Source organism: Sitophilus oryzae, unplaced genomic scaffold (assembly GCF_002938485.1).
Source record: "Sitophilus oryzae breed Bouriz unplaced genomic scaffold, Soryzae_2.0 scaffold_1389_pilon_pilon, whole genome shotgun sequence".
Classification (NCBI taxonomy): domain Eukaryota; kingdom Metazoa; phylum Arthropoda; class Insecta; order Coleoptera; family Curculionidae; genus Sitophilus; species Sitophilus oryzae.
The window spans coordinates 2369151-2392999 of NW_022146047.1; the positions used below are offsets into that span (position 1 = coordinate 2369151).

At 32.8% G+C, this 23849-nt stretch overlaps 1 protein-coding gene across 3 annotated transcripts in view; it reads right to left on the reverse strand.

Annotated features, from left to right (window-relative positions):
* LOC115875528 (protein phosphatase Slingshot) overlaps positions 1-23849 on the reverse strand; it is a 278168-nt gene that overhangs the window by 69519 nt on the left and 184800 nt on the right. For all 3 annotated transcript variants that reach the window (XM_030891010.1, XM_030891011.1, XM_030891009.1), the window contains one exon: positions 9157-9332. In XM_030891010.1, coding sequence (XP_030746870.1) covers positions 9157-9332 — 176 coding nt within the window. The remainder of the gene's footprint in view (positions 1-9156; positions 9333-23849) is intronic.

Here is a 23849-nt window from a genome sequence, read left to right on the forward strand (position 1 = left end):
CGATGTTTTGAATGAAGCTTTAGTGTCATATAATTAGTTAAGCTTCATTCAGAACCTCGCAATTAGTGGTTTCAATAACTATACTTTATACTTTTTAGTTTACGATCATTCACAATGTCTAAAAAACAATTAAAATTAATAGAATATCCTAGCAAGAGCTTGCGGTAGTCAGTTGTATCCATAAAGAATGCCTAATATTTAGCTTATAAAACAATCAACTTTTGATTTCTAACCACAATTTCTCTTGATGGATGATAATCAAAAAACATTCCTCGCAAATTTTTAAATATAACTAGTGGAAAAGTTAAGTTTGTTAACTTTTTCTACTAATTGAAAACGACGACCACTAATTTTGACATTCTGAATGCTTACATTGAAAATAGAGGAAGAAACTTCTGCGCTAACTGAAACCACTAATTTATTCCACTAATTGCGAGGTTCTGAATGAAGCTTTAAGTTTATAACAGTAATAAAAGTTACATGTCAAAGTTATGGTTCATTTCTAGGCTGCTTGGTACGTTAAATAAGACCACCAGTGAGATAAAACATTACTCGATGTAATTTTTTACGCCCAGCTTCCATAAAAGATCTCTTCTCCGAGCTCGAAAAAAAGGTGTGAGAATGAGGAAGGGACTTTCGGACCAGTGGTGTTATGTCATCCAAGTCCAACTCGGCTACTTTTATGCCGATTGCGATCAAGCTGTGCCCTAAATTCTGACGGGTTCAACGTCTCGCACTCGTCGACTGATGCTGCGACAACGAAGACGACGGTTTCGCGGTTTTTTTTGCCAGGCGGCTCGTGTGCCACTTTTGTCCAACCGTGCGTGTTCTTGTACATGCAAGATACCGTCCGCTTGCAAGAGAGGGAGAGTAATATTTACGAGTGACATAGAAACGAATTTGCCGCGTTCGGTTAAAAAGGTCACGTCAAAAGAAACTGAAATGTTTTGAATTGAGTTCCATCGGAACCAAACTTGGCGTATAATCCATTAATGCAATTATGATTCAAATAGACTTGATACCTATTATATTTAGATTAGATTCTTCGAGGTGGCTATCAGCCTGTTCCACTGCGATCGTGCGATCTTTTCAGATCTATTGTAGTCCACTTCTGATCCATAGGTTGAATGAATGAATGATTGGTAGGGAAGTTATCACAGTAATATCACCGCGACCTTGCAGATCTATGGCGTGTCCCCCTTCCTTAAGTTATAACTTATCATGAATTTCAAGACTTTCATCGTTTTCCATCATCGAAGTCTCAAGGCTTAAAGTTTTAAGTCAGTATCTGAGACGGCTTTACAGCGGCTAGTTCTCCTTCTCCGATATCAGACGTACCAAAGTTTATGGTATGAATGGTTGTCGTTTCGGCGCACTCAATGATGAGGTGTTCTGCTGTTTCCCCATTTTCCCTACAAAATCTGCATTCGCCATTCTCAGCTTCAATCTACTGAAGTGTTCATTGCGAGGAGACAAACTGTCGTGTTATAAACCCCGTGACAACCGAAAGATTGTTCTTACTTTAATCACTACCGTACTACCGTGGCAAAAAGTGTCTACCCGCAATAATATTATTAAGAAGCTCACAAGTAACGGATGGGCTGTTCAACCAACAGTACTCAGAACATCGGCGCTTGCATTATGCTGGAGAACATGCCTGCCCTGTTTGGTACAGATCTGCCCATTCCAGTCATGTGAATATTGCCCTGAACGAGACATGTCGAATAACATCAGGATGCCTGAAGGCCATGCCTACCTACAAACTCTTCAGTTTATTAGTAATAACCCCACCAGATATAAGAAGGGAAGCTGCCGCGAACACCGAGAGACATAAGATGGAAATAAACACTACTCATCCATTGCATGGACATCAACCTCCCCTAAATAGATTTAAATCTAGAAAGAGCTTCCTAAAAACTACTATCGATGACGGTGCACCTCCATCGAGGGCGCGACAAAACTTGAGGACACTGAGAAAAGCAGAGATAACATCATGGGTCCCACCTTCTATATCCCTTCCGCCAGGTGCCAACCTGCAATGGAAAACATAGCCAAATGGAATTTTCTTACAAATCCATCAACATCATGCAAATGTGATACAGAACAAACCACCAGCCATCTATATAACTGCCCTCAGTGTCCAGTTTCTTGTACGCTTGACGACCTGTTGCAGGTCACAGGAAATGCCGTCGTTGTTGGTAATTTTTGGTCTGATAATACAATGTACAATGTTGTTTTTTTTAATTTTTTTTACAATTTTTATGTTTGTAACTGTCTTCAATTTTATCTTTGCATTTTCCTTCTGTTTGTCTTTATACATTTTGTATATATTTTTTTATACGCAACGCTTTTGACACACATAAATAATACTGAAATCAAGAAAAATATTTGATTTTGCTCGGTCGTAAATTCTGAGAAATTTCTTCGAGTGTCTTAGACAGTTGGAGGATTCCCATTCCAGATTACGGATGGAGTCTTCCGGGTTCTATAATCCTCGAGTTACATTCTCCAGTCCTATCCTTTCCAAAAAGTCTAACAACTTAGAGACTAAATCCCCCATATAGCTCTTTGTCAATGGTCTAGAATTGCTTAGTACAAAGAATCGCATATTTGCCAGGCTGTCGCACCGACATAAAATGTGTTCTATCATTACTTGTTCAGATTAACAGAACCTGCACATGGCGTCTGTCGTCCGTCAATCTCATCAGCTGTGGATATCTATTCAGCTTACAATGCCCTATCAGTAGACCCGAGACTTGATACTCTGGAAACAGACTATTTTGCGAGCAGCCTTTGTTTTTTCTACTGAGCGTCCTGGCCATACTCTTCGTATACACGAAAATCGGCCCTCATAGCCAGAAATGCCGACCTGATATAACTTGAATAAAAAAATATTCTTTCCATTTGATAGATTTCTTGTTGGATAAATTTCATTTTTCCTAACCGAATCTACATAATCATGTCTAAATTATAAATTCTCCATCTCTTCATGCTGGTGCAAAATAAAATATCCTTGCGAAACCAATACAAATTGAAAACATGGTCTAAAACAAAAGAAAATTTCTCTCTAACCTGACTTCGTGAGTTAAGTGCATATTGCAAAACGCCGAGATTTTACTCTTTTTCTTTACCCAATTTGTAACTACATCGTTTTCGTGCAGATCGAAAGTAATATTTCGATAGGAAAGTCAATAGTTTTCCAGGTTGAGGTTGGGCACACTGAAAAGTTACAAAGTCGAAACGAATCGATATTTAGATACTATCTAGTATTATGTTATCGCTTGGTAAACTTTACTTTTTACTATTACAGCATAAACTACAATAAAAAGCTACATTTTTGCTATAATTTTCATTAAAATATCTAATAGGTATATAAAATTCTCGTCACAGTTTTGTTTCCATACTTCTCCGAAACGTGAACCAATTTTCATGAAATTTTATATGTATATTACTCAATAGGTCTGAGAATAGGTTATTATCTATTTTTTAAACCCCTAAGTGATAAGGGTGGTCCACCCCAATTTTTTTTTATTTTTGAAAGCAACAATAATTCATGTTTTAAAAAAAAATAATAAATTTTTATTAAAAAGCAACTAATGATAACTTAAATTTAATAACATAACTAAAATACATACAGCTCTATTGTGTACTGGACTTGAACCCGGAATCACGAGTTAACTAGGCCATTGGCTCACCTAGTCAATGACACTGATATATTATAATACGAGTATGTCTGGAACATTATAAAAATAGTTAGTTATAAAGTCACTGTTTGCATTATATTATATTTATTTTGAAATCTATATAGCTTTCGTGAGTATGCGTTGTAATGAAAATAAATGGCTCTAATTTTTTATAAAAAATATTTCCCTCAATAAATTTGCAATTCACAAGACTTTATAATGACACTTTCAATTAGAATTTTATTATCGTATTCTTGTTTATTTAATTGCTTATATTATACATAATTATACAATCGAAGAAAGTAAAATTAATCCAGATTAAGTAGAATTATATGAGTTATTCATATTTATATCTATAAAACAAGCATTAAACATCTATTTGTACATATTATATTCTTTACAGAAATACTTCACCTTAATATATAACGATATAAGATAAGAAGTATAAATTAATTAAAATGTCAAGTAAATAAACAATTTCACAACTATGCTTTCTATTCTATTACATTTCACAGAGATTTTTTTAATATTCAACAGTTTGCAAGAAAATAATCCTGTATTTTTCGAAAAAATGTCAAAATAGAACGTTAGTTCACCATAATACAACAACACATTTTATTTTAAAATGTTCACAACAATAGCGACACATACAAGATACTAGTGATGGGTTGTTATTTAACTATCTGTTATTTTATAACAATTATTTAGAAATAACATAACGCAACCGTTAATACTTTTAAAAAATAACAGATATAAAATAACGATACGCAGAGATCGACCGATCGTGAAACGAAGTCGGCGCTCTGCACCGCCACGAATCTGGTAAGAAAACATAATAATCGAGACAAAAAAAATCCCTTGCGTATATGGGCGGCTATTGTTAAACATGGTTATCTAGAAAAACACGTTTCCAGAGTTTTGTAGATTTTGTAAAGTATGTTTTGGTGAATTGTAGTAAACTAAAATAGTGTTTTATTTTACTGTTGGAAAGCCAAATGTTCCAACTTCGAATGTAATCATTTTGTTATGAGATTAAAATAACTAGAGTCTTTAAAATCCATAAATCAGTGTGCTTTTAGAAAGTTAAAAGTTAATACTGAAATCAATGAAATAATAAGTTGTATGAAAAGGCTTATATGTTACGGATATCTGTGAAATGAACAGAGCAACAAAAAATATTATTTTAGATATAATCTCCACGATTCAAATAATTCAACAAAAAGATATAATATTTTAAAACCCGTACCTATATAAAATCTGCTAAAAACATATTCAGAAGAATGTGGAAATATATCAAGTTAATTTAAATAAAAATATAATAAAAAGTTTCATATCAAATAGCATTTATAAATATTTTAAATTTTTATTTTAATTCTAAAAATGGAAAGGATATAACCAGCAATATCTGTATATTTTCATAATAATTTAATTAAATAATGATTATAAAATTTTATTTTATTTGTATAATCTAGAACTAATATATGTCTTTGGGATTTAGAAAAGAACATTCACCTTCTTGAATAAATTGAAAATTTAAACTATAGATATAAAAGTTTAGTGATAAAATAAAGTTATTTTAAGAAATAGTAAATAATTTTCAAAATCAATGTTTAAATTAATATTATTTGAAACTGGCTGTTTTTGCAACAACAGTATTTTTATGTCAATTTTAATGGAAATGTAAGTACGTTGAATGTGCTAAATCATTGTTAAAAAAATCTTTGTTTACAGAGTTTCATTTCGAGTATCGTCGGTAAACGTCGATTAATCCATGGGGGTTGGATCGATATTAGCGCTATAGGAGGATATCTATACTAATCACGATCCTGCTCAAACCACTCAACGTAAGAAGCTCAGTTTTGGCAAACAGGTTGATTCTAGGGTGTAGAGGTTCGATAAGAAGGGATTTTTCGAAATTCCAGTTCCAAGAGGGTGAAACCACCCCTCAAATATTACAATATTTTTTATTTAAAAAACGGTCAAGTTTCCTAAAAAACCCTTAAACACGTATATTTTATTTTGTTTTTTTACCTATTTTTAGATTTTTAAAAAATGTATACAGGGTGTTTCAAAAAATCTGGTCATTGAGTAATCACGATTCTGCTTAAAGCGCTTGACGTAAAAAGCTGATTTTTGGAAGATTGACTTTAGGGTGCAGAGGTTCGATAAGAAGGGATTTTTCGAAACTCGAATTCTAAGGGGGTGAAACCACCCCTCAAATATTAGAATATTTTTTATTTAAAAACCAGTGAGTTTTTCGCAAAACTCGTAAACACGTATATTTTATTTTGTTGTTTTACATATTTTAAGATTTTTTAGAAATTTATACAGGGTGTTTCATAAAATATGACCATCGAGTTATCAGGATTCTGCTTAAACTGCTTGACGTTTAAAGCTGATTTTTGGCAAACGGATTGACTGTGAGGTGTAGAGGTTCGATAAGGAGGGGTTTCTCGAATCTCAAATTCCAAGAGGGTGAAAACGCCCCTCAAATATTACAATATTTGTTATTTAAAAAACGGTTAGTCTTTCGGGAAAACGCTTGGACAAGCATAATTTATTTGGTTTTTTTACATATTTTGAAATTTTTTAAAAAATCATATAGGGTGTTCCAAAAAGTTGGGTAATTAATAAATAACGATTCTGCTTAAACTGTTTGACGTAAAAAGCTTATATTTGGCAAACGGATTTTTCGAAAGTCAAATTCCAACGAGATGAAACTACCCCTCAAATATTACCAAGTTATATAATAATATCGCCATATTGTTTTTTCTCATGCTGACTCCCAAAAAGTTGGGTAATTTCTTAACCACAATTCTGCTTAAACTGTTTGACGTAAAAAGCTTATTTTTGTCAAACGGATTTTTCGAAAGTCAAATTCTAACGAGATGAAACTACCCCTCAAATATTACCAAGTTATATAATAATATCGCCCTATTGTTTTTTCTCATGCTGATAAATGTGAGAAAATTTTATCCAGTTTATATGTTAATGGAAATTCTTGCTTTGCTTTATCATCACCATTACAAATGATTAATTCTACGCGAACGAAGTCTTTTTTAGGTTCATTATTTATATTTTAATCTAAGATCTGTAACATTTATTTTAAGATGTTTCACTTAATTCATTTTTATTTCCTTTTTTTTAAGTTTTCCTTAACTATGCTACATGATATTGGAACAAATGATCAAGTCATGAAGATTTAAGTTTAAACAGTTTTAAATACTAATAAAATTGAACATTTAACTACTAGGAACTTTCATTTAATAAATCAAGAATATATGTATATCCTTTCTTGACGTACACTGTATATAGGAATAATCCCAATAAAATAAGATTTAATCGAGCTATAACGCCACACCTAATGCGGTCATTGAAATAACTGTAAAGTCTGTTGTTAATATTCACTCGATTGGGTGTTGATTTACATTTACGACATCGTCTTCTTATAGAAGCAGTTCTTGTTGCGGCGCCGTGCAGTCTTCGATCGCGAAGAAATATTCTTCGATTGTATTTATTAATTTTAATTCCCGCTGAAGGTTTGAAATCTGCTGGTCTATCAGAACGTCAACGGATTAAACACATCTGTTAGAAATTTTCACCTTAATTATGGATGCATTAAATAGTTTTTTTACTCTTGATGAGAAATATATACCATAACTCTTAAAAGACTCTTGGCTTGGTTGACGTATTCAATTGTTTTTGGTCACTTCTTGTTTCACCTGAAATGACTACAACTTTTGACTTTTAAATGGCACCGGTATATTTCAACTTTATTCGATAGAAAATGACACCCTGAATAGAATGACATATCATATGTCAACTATTAACATTTTTGCTTAAAAACAAATCGTATTTTAAATGTCAATCTAGAGTGCCGTGGTTGTCTTATAAATACTAATTTTTAATCAAAGAGCCTTGGAAAAATAGTCAGCGTCTAATGTTTCTCGTTTCTTATCCTGGCCGGTTAAAAGATGCCCAAATCTTATTTTTAATCATATCTCAATTTTTTCAAATGGAACAAGGGTGACTTATTAGCATATTTGGAAAAAGCATTTTTTTACGAATAATTTGGGACCACACACTCGGTATTGCATGCTACAATTTCAAATAAACCATATGCGAAAAGATCAAAAGTAGACATATGATATGTCATTCTATTCAGATTGTCATTTTCTATCGAATAAAGTAGAAATATACCGAGGGTGCCATTTAAAATCAAAAGTTGTAGTCATTTCCGGTGAAACAGGAAGTGACCAAAAACAATTGGATATGTCAATCAATCCTAATTTATGTAACATATAATAATATACCAAATCTTGTGTTTTTATCTGAAAAAATAAAAAAGTAAAAAGTTATAGGGGTGATCCACTTTTGAGACGCATCCGGTGTAGTATTTTTAGTAACAGTTAATTAATAGTCCATAATCTTTTTACTGTATTATAATTTATTTGTTAATTCAAAAAAAAACGCGCTATAAGCCCTATTGTTGGTGATTAAAATGTATATGTTACGGTTAAGGTCCAATATTCAGTTAATGTCGACATTACCCGGTTAATCTCGAGAATAACATTCAACAAAACAACCAAAAACATAACCTAACTCAAACATTAACCTGTTAATGTCGACATTAACCGGACATCGGACTTTAACCGTAAAATATATATTAATAATTTAATTTTTGACTTTGTTACACTTTTAATGGTCTAATAAAACATAAAATGTAGTAAAAAAGTCTATACTTATTATTTAATATTTTACAAGGAATAACTTTGCTCTTGTATAACGTTACCATTTTAGTTGGCGTTAGTAAGTAACGGAACGCTAAAATTATGTTATGCCAAAACTCTCCATTAGTTTCTTCCAGATCACCAGGTGGCTTTAAATGACGGACTTATTTGTTTTATATCAGTGTTCCATCTATCTCTAGTACATGACATTAGTCTATGATTGTCATTAATTAGTTTTCTGTTTCTAAAGCGATAAATCTTGTTTTGCAGTAACTAACCCGCCCAAAAAGTATTTATTACAGGTTTTTTATATAGGCTAGGGCGAGAAATCTCTAGATATAAAATAAACTATAAACTTAAGTGTCTGTCCTGGATTTCTAAATAGATAAATTAACTTTAAAGGTACTAAAACACGCATATAATGTATCTGTACGAATAAAACCTTAAACGACTAAAGAAACTTTTTAAACAAAATCTAGTTTTGAGAATAAAACAGTTGGCATTAAAATACTTTTATGATGTGATCTAATGATTAAATACAAAAGTAAAACATTTTGGGGGGTGATTCACCAGATCATATTTTTACACTTTTTAGTAACTAAAATATGATCAAGCTGGTTTTAACTTTGTCAGTTATCTGTCATCTTACAAAGCAAGCTTGATTATAATATATCAATGTTGCACCATTAGTTTCTAATTATTTTTAGGAACAAAAAAAAGTAATCGTCTCTAGTGAAACCTACCCATCTCCATCAAGCCTAATGCTGGTGTTGGCTAAAATCCGAAGGACTAATCCCACGGTAGTCTGCTCATTACAGTCGATACCCAACAGGCAACATTCCTCTCCTGCACTACCCTGCCTTGAGGCAACCACCAAATATCGCGTTCTAGATGGATGGACGCTTTCCAGTTTGACAGCCTGTAATAAAACAAAAGTAGTTTAATATTAAGTAATTAAAATTTTGAACTTAAAATAAGACTAACTACTAAAACAGGATATTAATAATATGTAGTTGTTACACAATGCATTTTAAGTGTTTGAAAACAAAAAATGTATTACTTATGTCCAATCTACTATTCAATTATACAGGATGAGTCTTAAATAAAAGCAAATAATTTTAAGCAAAGGGGTAGTATATTTCGATCCCAGAAACACGTCTATGAGGTTTTTTCGCGATAATTTTTTTTTTAATTTGGAATTTTTTGAAAATTTTTTTAGAATTTGTTTTAATTTTTCGTTAAAAAACATATCATCATAACATGGCAACCAGATTAATTTTACCAACAGATGACAAGATACCAGATTAATTTTTTTGAAGGCATGAAAGATCTTAAATTTTTTGAAGGGATGAAGATAAAGGAGAAAAGATCCAGTGGTTCCCAAAATTCAAGCGGAAACTTTTTTTTTCATTTTCAAAGAAAAATATCTCAGTCATTTTGAACTTTTAATGAAAATTTTTTTTATGAAAAACGGCGAAGAGAAAATGTTTCTTTTATCGAGATCTGCCAGCCCTGAAAATGTTTGCACTTATAACTCATCACTGTATATAAAATACCAGTTTATCAAATGTTAGGTTGTGTAAATAATTCGGTAAATACTTTTACTATAAAGGATAGTCTCTCGCTAAACTTGCATCAGAATTTTCCAGAGAACTACAATATGTAGCCAATCAAAATACTACTTCGCTACTATTTTTAACACACGATGCTATAGTTTCTCAAACCATCAGCAGATGATTAAGTATCTGTCTAAAAAAGCAGTCCACTGATAATGCTAACGTCTAGCATTAAAAATAAATAGTTGTAAAGTTTTATTTTGCTGTGGTCACGCCAAAGGTTCCAACCTCAACTGTATTCTAAAGTATCTGGAGTGCATTATTTAAATATCTTTTTTATCTCAAAAAGGGGAGAGGCCGTGGCAGATAACTGCCCACTTGTGACGATCAACACACTGAAGGAAGCTATAGGAACTGCCATCAAGGCCAAGCATCAAGAGGCGTGGCAACACCGTGAGGACCGCTACAGCTCGAAGACTATGACCAGTGGTAGATAGTAAAAAGACAAAACAACTACTAGAACACAAAAATAACCTAGTACGCATAATTGTAGGTGTTGTCACTCAAAACTGCCCCACGGGGGTAAACTTCGTGAGATGGAAAATTTCCAATGACAACTACTGCAGAGAATGCGGAGAGGAAGAAGAAACCATAGAGCATCTGCTGTGCCGCTGTCCGGCACTGGAATACCGTCGCTTTAAAACTTTAGGACCATGTTTTTTTGGAGGGACTAGGGGAAGCAGCAGAAGCCAACATCAGCGACATCGGGAACTTTGCAAAGAGCTGGAAGTGCTTTAACCCTTTCGCGCCTACTGGGTTATATAAGTCCCATAAAAATATTTTTATGTCCTAGTGGTCTCAAATGCCTATTTAAATTGCTATATGTTGTGTCCCACCCGGCATCAACCTGTATTCTGCCATTATTCTCTAGTAGTCGAGGCATGCTCGTTTCCATCATTACATATGGCGATTATAGTGTACCATCCTACCTATACTAGTTCTTTCTACTGCTACAGGAAGCATATTATTTATATATTTATAACTAAAAAGTCATAAATTACTTTCAACAATGTCCCGGTAAGTTTTAGTAATAATCTGTACAAAAATATCTAGTTTGTTTCTATAAAATTATGAAATTGTATGCAATGGGACATATTTGTCCCATTCGTATTCTTTCTTGGAACATATATGACCCTTTAGTAATGAAAAGTTCTTTTCCAGTAAACGTAAATTGACCGAGAAAGAGTTGGATTGGCTCATAAATCACCCTTCGGATATAGAATCGGAGGTTTCGGAAGAGGAACCGTTTCCTGGTAGTGAGTCTGAGTATGAAGCCTCAAGTCACAGCTCAGATTCTGAAGAGGAAGTAAACTCGAGCTCAAAGAAAATAAAACGCGCAAAACTAAATGATAATTTATCAGAAAGTGAAGATGAACCTGATGTAGATAACAACCAAACTTCTGTGCAAGATAATGCAGCTAAATTAAACGAGACTTCGTCAGAAAGTGAAAATGAACTTAACAATGAAAATCCTACTCAAATGGATACGGATGCCGTAAATAAAAATTGTTCCATAAATTATTCTTGGTGTAATCCAGAAGATATAAACTTTGTTCCACGTAAGATTATTCCTGAGCAGAGTGCAGTTTGCGTTCCCCTTATATCCTGCAACAGATCTTCGACAGAATTAGACGTATTTCTAAAGCTAATGTCTTGCAGTTTTTTATTTTTATGGCCGAATGCACAAACAAAAGATTAGATATTTTGAGGCAAAATTCTAAAAATAAGATTATACAACAAACTGATCCTTCAGAACTCATGATTGTTTTGGGTTGTATGCTAGTTATGACCTACAATCGTTTACCCGAAATGCATGATTACTGGGTTTCAAACAAGTCTCTAGGAAATGCAGCTATAAAATCAGCAATTTCGAGGGATAGATTCTTGCTCCTTCACTCCAAATTATATTTCAATTATCCAGAAAAACGCAAAGATGCAAATAAAATATACTACATTGAAGAGTTAGTTTCATGCTTGAAACATACGTTTCAAAAATCGAGGACCGAAAGCACCCATCAATCGATTGATGAGTCGATGACGAAATTTAAAGGACGGTCAAGTTTAAAACAATACTTACCCCTAAAGCCTATAAAAAGGGGGATTACAATTTGGCAAAGGTGCGATTCAGTATCTGGATATGTATGTGACTTCAACATTTATCAAGGAAGAGAATCCGACGCCATGGCAGATAAGCCGCTAGGTGGAAGAGTAATTACAAAACTGGCATCGACAATACGTGAACCACATACCATGTTGTGTTTCGACAGGTTTTTTACATCTGTTCAATTATTACATGATCTTCCATTCGCTGCAGTGGGAACATGTATAGCCAATCGAAAAAAATTGCCCACGCTTGTAAAAGGACTGAAAAATCGCGGGGATTATAAATTTCACTGCAGTACGTCTGGTCTATTAGTATCTCAATGGAAAGATACAAAGGAAGTTCTGGCCGTGTCCAATTGTCACCGTCCAGAAATTGTTAACATGAAAAGAAAGAAAAAGGATGGTAGCCAATTGAATGTAAATTGTCCAACATCAATAGCATTTTATAACAAATATATGGGAGGGGTCGACCTATCAGATCAATTGGTAGGAACATATGATTTAGACCGAAAATCATGTAAATGGTGGAAAAAGGTATTTTACAAATTGTTCTTAACAACTGTTGTAAATTCACATATATTGTATAAAGAAATATGTAATACTAAATCATTGACTCTAAAAAAATTCTGCGTGGCACTAGCGGAACAACTTATAGCCGAAGGCAGAAAACATGCACAAAATAAAAGGAAGAAGCCGTATGGAAGACCATCAGTATCATCGGCAAGTGTAAAGAACGTTGGCGATCACCTGCCAATACAAGGAGATACAAGAAGAAGATGCCATCGATGCTATAAAAATAAAAAAGAAAAGCGAACAAAAATGTATTGTAGTGAATGCAACATTGCATTATGCATTAATTGTTTTAGTATTTTTCACCAATAATAATTAGGTACTATTTTTCAATAATAAAGTTTATTTTTCAAGAATATATTGTGTTCTTAATTACTAAGGAGCCATATATGTCCCACAGTTAATTACTGGTGGGACCCATATGTCCCAAGGGGGTAGTTTCCGAAATGGTAAGGGTTGAATTTTGATACTTGCCTATATTATTAAAAATATCATATAAAGTCGAAATACATTTAAATTTAGTTAAATATTTTAATAGCGAAAAGTCGGCGCGAAAGGGTTAACACAGAGAAAGAATGAGAGGAAGGTTGGGTACAACAACACAGGGGTATCACAATGGGCCCAAGGCCTCCGAGTGAGGGATCAAACATGATCCCAAAGCCCAGCAACCTAACCTAACCTTTATCTCAAAAATAACTAATTTTAAAAATGGAGAAAGAAAGTTTACAGGAAATTCTAATATAAATGAAAAAAAAATTGAGGAAGAAATCTAAAATATGAAAGTTGCTGTCAACTTCAAAAATGATGCCATACTGAAATTATGTTTAGTCATAGATAAAAGAAAATCTACTATTATGTTTAGTCTAGAGATCACACTGCAAAAAAGCTCCAATATAAATAATCGTTGTCTTGTATTAGTTCTCTAGAAACTTCTAATCCGAACTTAGCCTGGTCAGGCAGGCACCCTGTATTACCTGTTTACAATAATCATAGACTAATGAAAGGAAGGAAGCAAAAAGTATATTTTCAAATCAGCATAAAAAATTCTTTTGTTCTTCGAGTAAACGAGTTTAACGTAATTTAATTCCTAGTTTTATCTTCGTGTTGCTTGACGGTTCACGCAAAATTTCCAGATAATGGTGTTTAGAAATTACTTTTGCGAAGCGGGTAACGTGCATAAGTTATCGAGCAAACAAGCAATTCACAACATTTAGTCGGAACACAAAAGCAGTCTGAAAGCACAGTTTCAAATGTTGACTAAATGTTGAAAATATTGTTAAAGGGTGGCGCTTTAAACACAATTCTGTTGTTTTTTCATTTGTTTTAAGCGACGATTATAGATATTTTTTATTTCTTGGGAGCGTCCGTTAATTACGTGAGGGAATCAAAAAAATGTGGTCACTGATACCTAATAAATAGTATTGAAAAATAGTATTAGCGCGCAGTTTACATTCCACAAGATGCTGAACTTCTGTGCGCAAGTAACAACGGTTTAGAGTGGCTAAATTAAGACGAAAGTGAAGGAGCAGATGATTTTACTGAAAATCACATGGATTTATTAGTACCAACTAGGGTTCCCAGAACCGGAGCTGTTTTTCGGAACTGGGAATTTCGGTACCGCGCCTCTTAGGAATCGGGATTTCCCGATTTTTTCGGTATTTTCGGTACTGACTAATTTGTGTTCAATGGTGGTGGTCATGGTCATCAATCAGAAAGCAAGGGATGGTTTTTCAAAGTAAAATGGATAAAAAATTGAGATTTTTAATGAAAATAATATCAAATTAGTAAGTAATCAGTCAGAAATAAAAAAAAAGTATAGGTAACTTAAATTTCACATCAAACAACATAAACCAACAAACTGAATTTGAGATAAAAGCCCTAAAATATTGAATTAAAAATGCAAATATTTATTAAAACGTAACATAATAAATATTATAGCAACTTCAAAAGAGAAAAGAAGCAAGAACAATAAGAAATAGCATCATTACTTATTTAGAAGAGTTTGATTTCGACCGCTAGAAAGTATCAAAGGACTTTCTCACGTAACAAAAAAATAATTTTTCTATTATTGTTACCGAGGCCCAGTTCCTGTGATGGCCAAAAAGATCTAAACCCTAATTAGTAGTATTAATTAAAGTTTCCGGAACCGTACTAAAATATTTTCGTTCAATGATTGTGGAGTTCATCAATTAGCAAGCAAGGGATGGTTCTCAAAAGTAAAACCGATAAAGAATTGAGTTTCCAATGAAATACTATGAAATTCTTAAGTCAACATGGACACAAATAATAAACACAAGCGAAAAAAAAACGAAAACACATAGGTAGCTTAAAAATTACATCAAACAACATCAACCAACTTCGAAACCAACTTAACTAAATTTGAAAAAAACTTAACATTTTACTACTATTGATTTTACTCTATCGATATAATTTTAATAATATTAATATTTCAATAATAGCTACTCGAAACAGCCTTATGTTACACAAATTTTTGTAACTGCATGAGAAAACATAATGGTCAAAGTTATATCTAGTGTGAGCTTATGCTCATTTCCTTATGGTAATTTATTACAAAGAAGTAAACACAATCTCATATATGACTTAATTGATGTTAAGTGGTGTAGAGTATGTTAGCACAGACAGCACAATTTCTAATTCTGCATTTATGTAATAAATATATTACATAGTTCCCATTCGGTAATTAGACCACAATTTAATTTAACAATAATGACACTTAATGGATAAATGCTATGACGTGAATTGTCTCGTTGAATATACTCGTATTAGAAAGTATGGATTATTAAAATTATTTGTTCAACGTAAAAGGTATATTATAACAGTCATTTTAGTAATATCATTATTTATAAATTATTTTACGCTATTAGGTTAAACTTAATTTTGATTATATGCATAAATGTATACCAAGTGGTCCATCATCCTTGGAAACAGAAAATTCTATGCAAATTTTGAACTGACCAAATATTGGCTCCGCTATTAATTTTACAACTATAAGTCGTAAATAGTTTTTTTTTAAAAAGGTCTGTGTATATGCTGAATACATATGCCAAAATTTGAACAATGTTGGAGAAGCCGATTTTAAGTACCTAATTTAAGAAAAACTGCATCTGGTTTTAAATTAAAAATGAACAAGTAAAATTGCAAAACAAGGCAAATGCCAACGTAAGTCGTCATCCTACAATTTTGTCAATGTCAATATATTATATTAAACTAGAAAAAAACAGCTTTATACTAGAACTATTTATTATTTACTATTTACTATTATAATATACAGGGTGTTTCAAAAAACATGTGCCATCTCTCGTGGGGAGATTCTTCATGTAAAAATAAGATGTATTTTTCATATCAACATAGGTCCGATTCTTTGTTTCGTAGCTACAGGGTGTTAAAGTATTAATATTTTTTCGATTTATTATAATTTTCTTCTAAGTACTTTTAGTGATTCGAATGAAATTTTAAGGGTAAAAGTTACTATAAGTGCGACATATTTTAAAGCTAAAAAAGTGTCGACATATTCACTAGGGACGTGCATATGGGTTATCACTGGAATATTTTTCTAAAAAAAGCATGTACGCCACTGAATTTTTTTTCTCTTGTTAGCGAAATAGTGTAAGCAGTTTAATGCCGATTAAAAGTTGTCTCTTGATATTTTGTCGAGTTCGGCCTTCTTGATGAGATAAACGCAATTTTATTAATTTGCTTGATCCAAGTATAACAGCAACCTTTAAAAAATCTTAATATCATTAACTTGCAAAAGTTTTATTAAATGTACTCATTGATTCCTCATCAAAAAATATGAAAAATAACATGGGTATGGAAATGCATAGATTTAGAGTTTCAGGATGTTAAAACTTTTTAAAATTAAGTTTATTTTTATTTGAAATGGCTGTAGGTTGGATTAATAGTAATAATAACTAACAGTAATAATATTTAATAATAAATTAGGTAAAATATATAATTTATTAATTTTATTTTTATTTTAATTTTATTAATTGTGATTAATAAAATTGCATATATCTCATCCAGGAGGCCGAATTCGACAAAATATTAAGAAATAACTTTTAATTGAAATTAAACGGCCTACACAATTTTAATATCGAAAGAAAAAAGTCAGTGGTGCACATGATTTTTTTTTGAAAAATATTCCAGTGATATCCCATATGCACGTCCCTGATACATTTATCGAAACTTTTTTAGCATTAAAATATGTAGTACTTATAGTAACTTTTACCCTCAAAATTTTATTCCTTTCACTAAAAGTACTTGGAAGAAAATTGTAATTAATTGAAAGATTTTTACGATTTTAACACCCTGTAGCTATGAAAAAATGGACCTAGCATCGGACCTATATTGATATGAAAAATAAATCATATCACGAGAGATGGCACATGTTTTTTGAAACACCCTGTACTATTGAACTCGTTACCCATTGGAACCGTACAAAATTACAAAACAAGTAGGTAAAAAAGTCTCCTCTTCACACTTGATAAATTACATTGCATTAATACTATTTCCTTAACTCTCGGCTCTAATCTAAATGAACTTCACTCTGATAGTAAGCAGAGCAAGCAAATAAATCAGAATGCATCTGTGAGAACGGCTTAAGAGCTTTGAATTATTATTAATAATCCATTTATACAGTAACTTATTCAAAGTTATTCTATTCTGTTCTACAAAGCGTAAAATTATTTTTATTGCAGGGAATATTAAAAAGAAAAAGTATAAATGTAACAGTCTATAACTACATTGACTTTTTGTATATTGTGATGTATACAAAAATATGATCAGCTAGTACTGAATAAGCATCCAACTACCAATGCAATTTTATTTAATCACAAAATACTGATAGTTCAAGTACTATTTCTTTCTCTATAAATAGTACTTGAACGACTAGCATTTTGTGATTTCTGCGATAAATAGTGTTTTTTTTTCGGTTAGTTCATTGCAATTAAAGGAAATATTGCTTTGAATACCATTAATCGAACTATATTAACATATTACATAAGTAATTATTGTAAAATTGTATCTCTGCTCCAAATCAGTACGGTCATAATTTAAAAATATTTGTTGCCATGCCAGCATACTAAATACAAAATAATTTCGCAGAAAACCCAGTTTGCATACAACAAAACTAAAAAAACAACTTTTGTCGAAATGATTTCTAGCAATTAGATCAGAATTAAAGCGAAATCGTAACGATGTTTTAATATGTCTCTACCAAACCATATATCCTGTGACATAAAACACCGATACAATATGCGCAAAAAAACTCATTATCTAAGTATTTCACTATCGTAATATCCTGGTAATTAACTACAAAACCGCACCACATACATCCAACCTTCGCAAAAAAAAATATCTTCGAAAAAAGGACTTGTGCTCATCCAGGCATAATAATGCCTTGGAATACTGAGAACTAAAAAATAACCCGAGCAGTGGCGGCTCGTAACCACTTGAATTGAGATAAGTACCGTATGATCGAAAAAAAAAACGGCGTCCATCGAAAAAAAAACGGCGACATTTCCCATATAAATTGACTGCGATCTTCATTTCATAGGCATCGCTGACGCCGTTTTTTCTCGATCATACGGTATATATAGAGCCAACCACTTTAATACGATGGTTGCCTTTTATATTTTGCATATAGTAACATAGTAGGCGTCTGTCAACATATATCAAATGTCAAAATTAACTGTCATCTTTAGTTAACGCTTAAGTTTTAGACCGCTTCGTTTAAAGCTCTACATAAACAAGATTAAAGAGAGATGCTAATTTAAGTATTAAAAAAAAATAATTTTAAATAAGTTAATTATTTTATCTAGCAATAAATAAGATTAAAAATTTAGGAAAAATTATCTGTAAAAAATTAGTTTCTCGATGGATACCGCATCTGTCGATTGAAAAGCAGAAAGCAATAATTAAAGTCAATTTGTGCGAAAGAACTCCACACCGGTTCAAATCAGGAAACTCAAAATAGATATACAGTATTTTCTGTGGTGATAAATCCTGGATTTATTCTTATCCTGAATTTATTCTTATGAACCAAAAAATCGTCAATCAGAACGTCAATCAGCTATTTGGGTGTTCAGAGATGATCAAAGAACTGTTACTCCTGATTGGTACTACATATCTATTTGTTTGTCAGAAGAAATTGATGAGTTTCGTTGGTTAAAAACCAACCTTCAACGACGAATGATCTTCCACTAAAACAATGCAACAATCTCACACAGCTCGAAAAACAATTGAGTTTTTAAAGCAAGAACACATCGAATTGTTGGTCCATCCTCCATACAATCTTGACCTACGACTTTTTTACTTTTCCAAAAATTAAGAATGAACTGCGTGGTCAAAGGTTCTAGTCTCCATCAGATGCAATCAGCGCGTTTAAAAAAGCAATTTTGAAGGTACCGACAAGCGAGTGGAATAACTGCTTTCAAAATTGGTTTCAACAGATCCAAACATACATTTTTATTCATGAAGAATACTTCAAAAAACAATAGTATTTAAAAGTTATCTACTGTTTCTTTTTTCAACCTCTATATGCAAAATATAAAAAACAACCCTCCTAAGTACCACAATCCCTTTTGTGTACCACACGCCACTGAACGTGAGGCTTTCGGGCATCAATCGACAAAAACAGTACGCACTATCGGGTTGATGAAAATGTAAAGCGACTGACAGTTCTCGAGATAATAAGAACCCTTAAGCATGGCACGTTTTTTGTATTAATTAAGAACTAAAGATGGTATCTTAAACTTGAAAAGATGATAGAATCCCTAGATGTTTTTTTTTAATGAGGTGGCTGATTCAATCGACTCGGTCTCATCCTCAGACCATAAAAAAAATAAATGAAATGTGTTCAAGATATTCAGATAATTTTTGCTATTTAATCAAAGCCTTTTAGTTTTTTGTTGAGTCGAGAATAGTATAAGCTATTTGCCAAATGATGACAAGCGCTTGGCTAACTTTCATACAGCTTTCTTTATGAATTCCCACATTGAGTATAAATATCAATCCCATCAGACTGCCATTAATGAAAATGTAAATATTTAATAACAATAGAAGTAAATACACAGCCTCGCAATATAGAAAACAGGTCAAGTTTAAGCAAATTCCAAATACAAAAATATGATTAAACTATTGAAAATGTGTATTCAGACAAAGGAATTTTTAACCACAGTAACTAATTATGTTGCATTTTATGTCTTCCAGCTAATTGTACATTAATAAAACTAACTTTCCATTGATGAATCTTTAGGACCGGCTGTACAAATACAGCTTAAACTGAAGTTCAAGAGAACTCTAAAAAACGTTAAACTAGACAATTCTATTTAGTTGGTTTTTTCTTGTAGTATGAGATTATGAGACAATAGTTTTTGAACTAAGTTCAAGAACCCATTAAACACCTTAATAACCTTTAAACTTGGTTTAAATCTGAACTCACCCCGAACCGAGTATAAATAACCGGGCCTTAGAAGTCCTGTTCTGTACTACAGTGTTATAGAAAACCTCCTATCTGACGGGTTGAAAAATTAAAGTTCTTGTTTGTTTATACATATTTGTAAATAAGATAACTTTTCTATAATATAACCATCGGATTTACACTTGGGGTGAAACTATATTCATTATAATTCCGAAAATAATGTAAGAAAATATTTTTTTGCTTTTCATTTGGTTGGAAAGTACCTTTATCTCTTTTTAATTAACACTTAATCTCAAATGTACTAAGACGGCAGTGTATACAGGGTCGCTGTTATGTATGGAAACGGTCGATTATTACGTAAAATATAGGAGGTACCGCAAAAAGTTAAATATTATAGGGTTATAGGGTTTATAAATATCTATTAGCTGGTAATAAATTTAAGTATACAGGGTCGGTCATAAAGTCGTAGCACCTCAAAGTAGAGGTGTGTAGTTTGTGAACGAACTAGTTCCAATGAACTATTCCGACCCCGGAATGAAAGGAACTAGTTCCTGGTTTCTCAAAGAACTAGTTCCTCAGGACCTATTCCGGGATCGAGACTGTGAGCGATATAGAATGATATGCGACGGCGACGGATCGGCTAGCGCGCGTAGCGCGATGGTAGGCAGGAGTGGGGAGTGCCAGCCGCACGTTATCGGATCCGGACCTAGAGGAACTAAAGTAAATAAAAGACTAGTTTACGTACAAACAACGTACAAAGGACTTGTACGTACGAATCGGGCCAGCGCGATCGATGCTAGGCAGGAGTGGGGAGTACCAGCCATATGCCGTATGTTATCGGATCCGGACCTAAAGGAACTAGAGGAACTAAATAAGACTAGTTTACGTATGGATCAGGCAGCGCGATTGATGCTAGGCAGGCGTGGGGAGTGCCAGCCGTATGTTATCGGATCCGAACATTTGAGGAACTATTAAAAGACTAGTTCACGGGAATCTATTCAGTCGGCAGATCCGAGATATAATACAAGGCGACGACGGATGGATTCGGCCTTGTCTATTGCCACAGCCGGCGCGGCGTAATTACCACAGAAAATTGTCGTGGATACTGTTTTTGATTTTTAGTTTGTTTTTTAAATATTTTATGGGAATGTTTCAATTTAGGAATAAATTAAGAAATATCTTATAAAACGAAGTAGATATTCTGAATTTTTAGACAAAAACAAAAAGCTTGAAGTGAGAAAAAATGCAATTTTTCGTAAAATGTTTGTAATATTTGCTCTAATTGATTTGTGATATAGTTTTTTAAACTCTGATTTGAGTTTCTTTTTTATATTTTTTATCTGCAATAAAACTTACCTATAAGGGAAATTAAAATAAGTTTCGTTGCACATCATAATACGACCACCGGCAAACTCCATATAAGACGACGCATGGTGTCATTAATGACGTGCAACGAAAGTTCTTCCAATTTCCCTATATATGTTTTTAACATACAAAATTACACGTCTCGTTATATCTCCGTACATTATAAAAATTATACAGATCATACTGTGAATAGTTCTGACTGACAACGAAACGCATTAGCAAGCAAGGGGGATGTCAATGTTAGTCGGGAACTATTGTGAACTAAAGACCTAGTTCAAGGAACTATTCCTCTGGAGGAACTAGAACTAAGCAACTGGTTCCTCCCAAGGAACTAGAATTCGCACCTCTACCTCAAAGTTTAATTTTTTTAAATGGAACCTCCTGTATATTAATGCCTATTTCTTCAAAGCCTAAGTTTATGTCTTGCAAAGAAATTTCTTGAATTTTAAAAAATAATTTCTGGCTGAAATAATCTCAATCCTTGATTCTAGTTCTTTTAAAAATACAATAAAATTATATAAGGATTCTTGCCACTTAATATAGATGCTGATATAGAAATTTAATTCTACGCTGTGTTTGTCATAATGTGGATCAACCTGCTCTCACTACCGGTTTCGGAGTCCTACTCCATCATCAGGTGAGCTTGGGCAGATCCACAAAATGACAACCACAGCGCAGTTAATCCCGACTTGTCGGAAAGTGTCGGTTAGATATTAAGTCCCGAACGGGAGATAGCGGCCTGCGTGCAATGGCAGTACTTTCGTGCCACCGAGGCGCAACTATCGATAGTAAAGGATGGTAAAAGGCTTTTTCAGGCAAGCCAAATTATAAAATAGAAAACAAATTTCTTGCAGTATATAGGTATATAATAAAATTATATAAGGATTATTGCCACTTAACTGCTGATATAGAAATTTAATTCTACGCTGTGTTTGTCATAATGTGGATCAACCTGCTCTCACTACCGGTTTCGGAGTCCTACTCCATCATCAGGTGAGCTTGGGCAGATCCACAAAATGACAACCACAGCGCAGTTAATCCCGACTTGTCGGAAAGTGTCGGTTAGATATTAAGTCCCGAACGGGAGATAGCGGCCTGCGTGCAATGGCAGTACTTTCGTGCCACCGAGGCGCAACTATCGATAGTAAAGGATGGTAAAAGGCTTTTTTTCAGGCAAGCCAAATTATAAAATAGAAAACAAATTTCTTGCAGTATATAGGTATATAATAAAATTATATAAGGATTATTGCCACTTAACTGCTGATATAGAAATTTAATTCTACGCTGTGTTTGTCATAATGTGGATCAACCTACTCTCACTACCGGTTTCGGAGCCCTACTCCATCATCAGGTGAGCTTGGGCAGATCCACAAAAGGTTGATCCACATTATGACAAATACAGCGTAGAATTAAATTTCTATATCAGCAGTTAAGTGGCAAGAATCCTTATATAATTTTATTATATACCTATACTGCAAGAAATTTGTTTTCTATTTTAAAAATACATACAGTATGAGAAATTCAATATTAGCAAGCAGAAGAATCTGATGAGCAAAAAAATCTAGCAGGAAGATTTTGAATCCATATAGACAGATTTAAAGGAGAATACTGAGTTCACTGATGTGTATTTGAGACTATTATGACAATTTTTTTTGTCTAAGAGAAAGTCAAATTACTAGATCCAAAAATGTTTCTAAACACCGATATAACTTATGTAATTTATCTTGCTGCTAAATATTTAAGGTAAGCGCAATATACCTAAGTGTACAAGCAGTTAATCAATTTGAAACATTAATTCCTGTATTAAACACCGGCAAAATCTGTTTTTTGATTGAAATAATGATTAATGGTAAAGTTTAACGTATTAAGTAAAGCGGCGAACTACAACACGAATTACTAAAACCTTTCTCCAATAATTCCAGTTTCCAATGGTTTACACGATCAAAATTATCGACAAATTCCGCGTAGCAACGAATGTCCATGACACACCGTCCATTTGTCAACGTTTCTATTAGTAAACATATTTAGATAAAGATATATTTAGTAGGGAGGAGATTGATTATTGTATAATCAATCACAGAAATAACGGTGTATAATGACTAAGAAACATATTACCATAGGAAATATATTCTCTACTTCATTGCAAATTAATTCCTTTGCAACTTATATTTTATAACGTTTTTCATCTTTATAAAATTTGTACTATATATTTTTATACCTGTATAGTTTAGTTCATTATTGAAAAACTGTTCACTCACCATTGAAAAAATCTAAAAATTTGAAAAAAAATCAAATTTTAAACACCTATCTGAAACGTGAAAGTTGTGAAAAAGCACCCAGT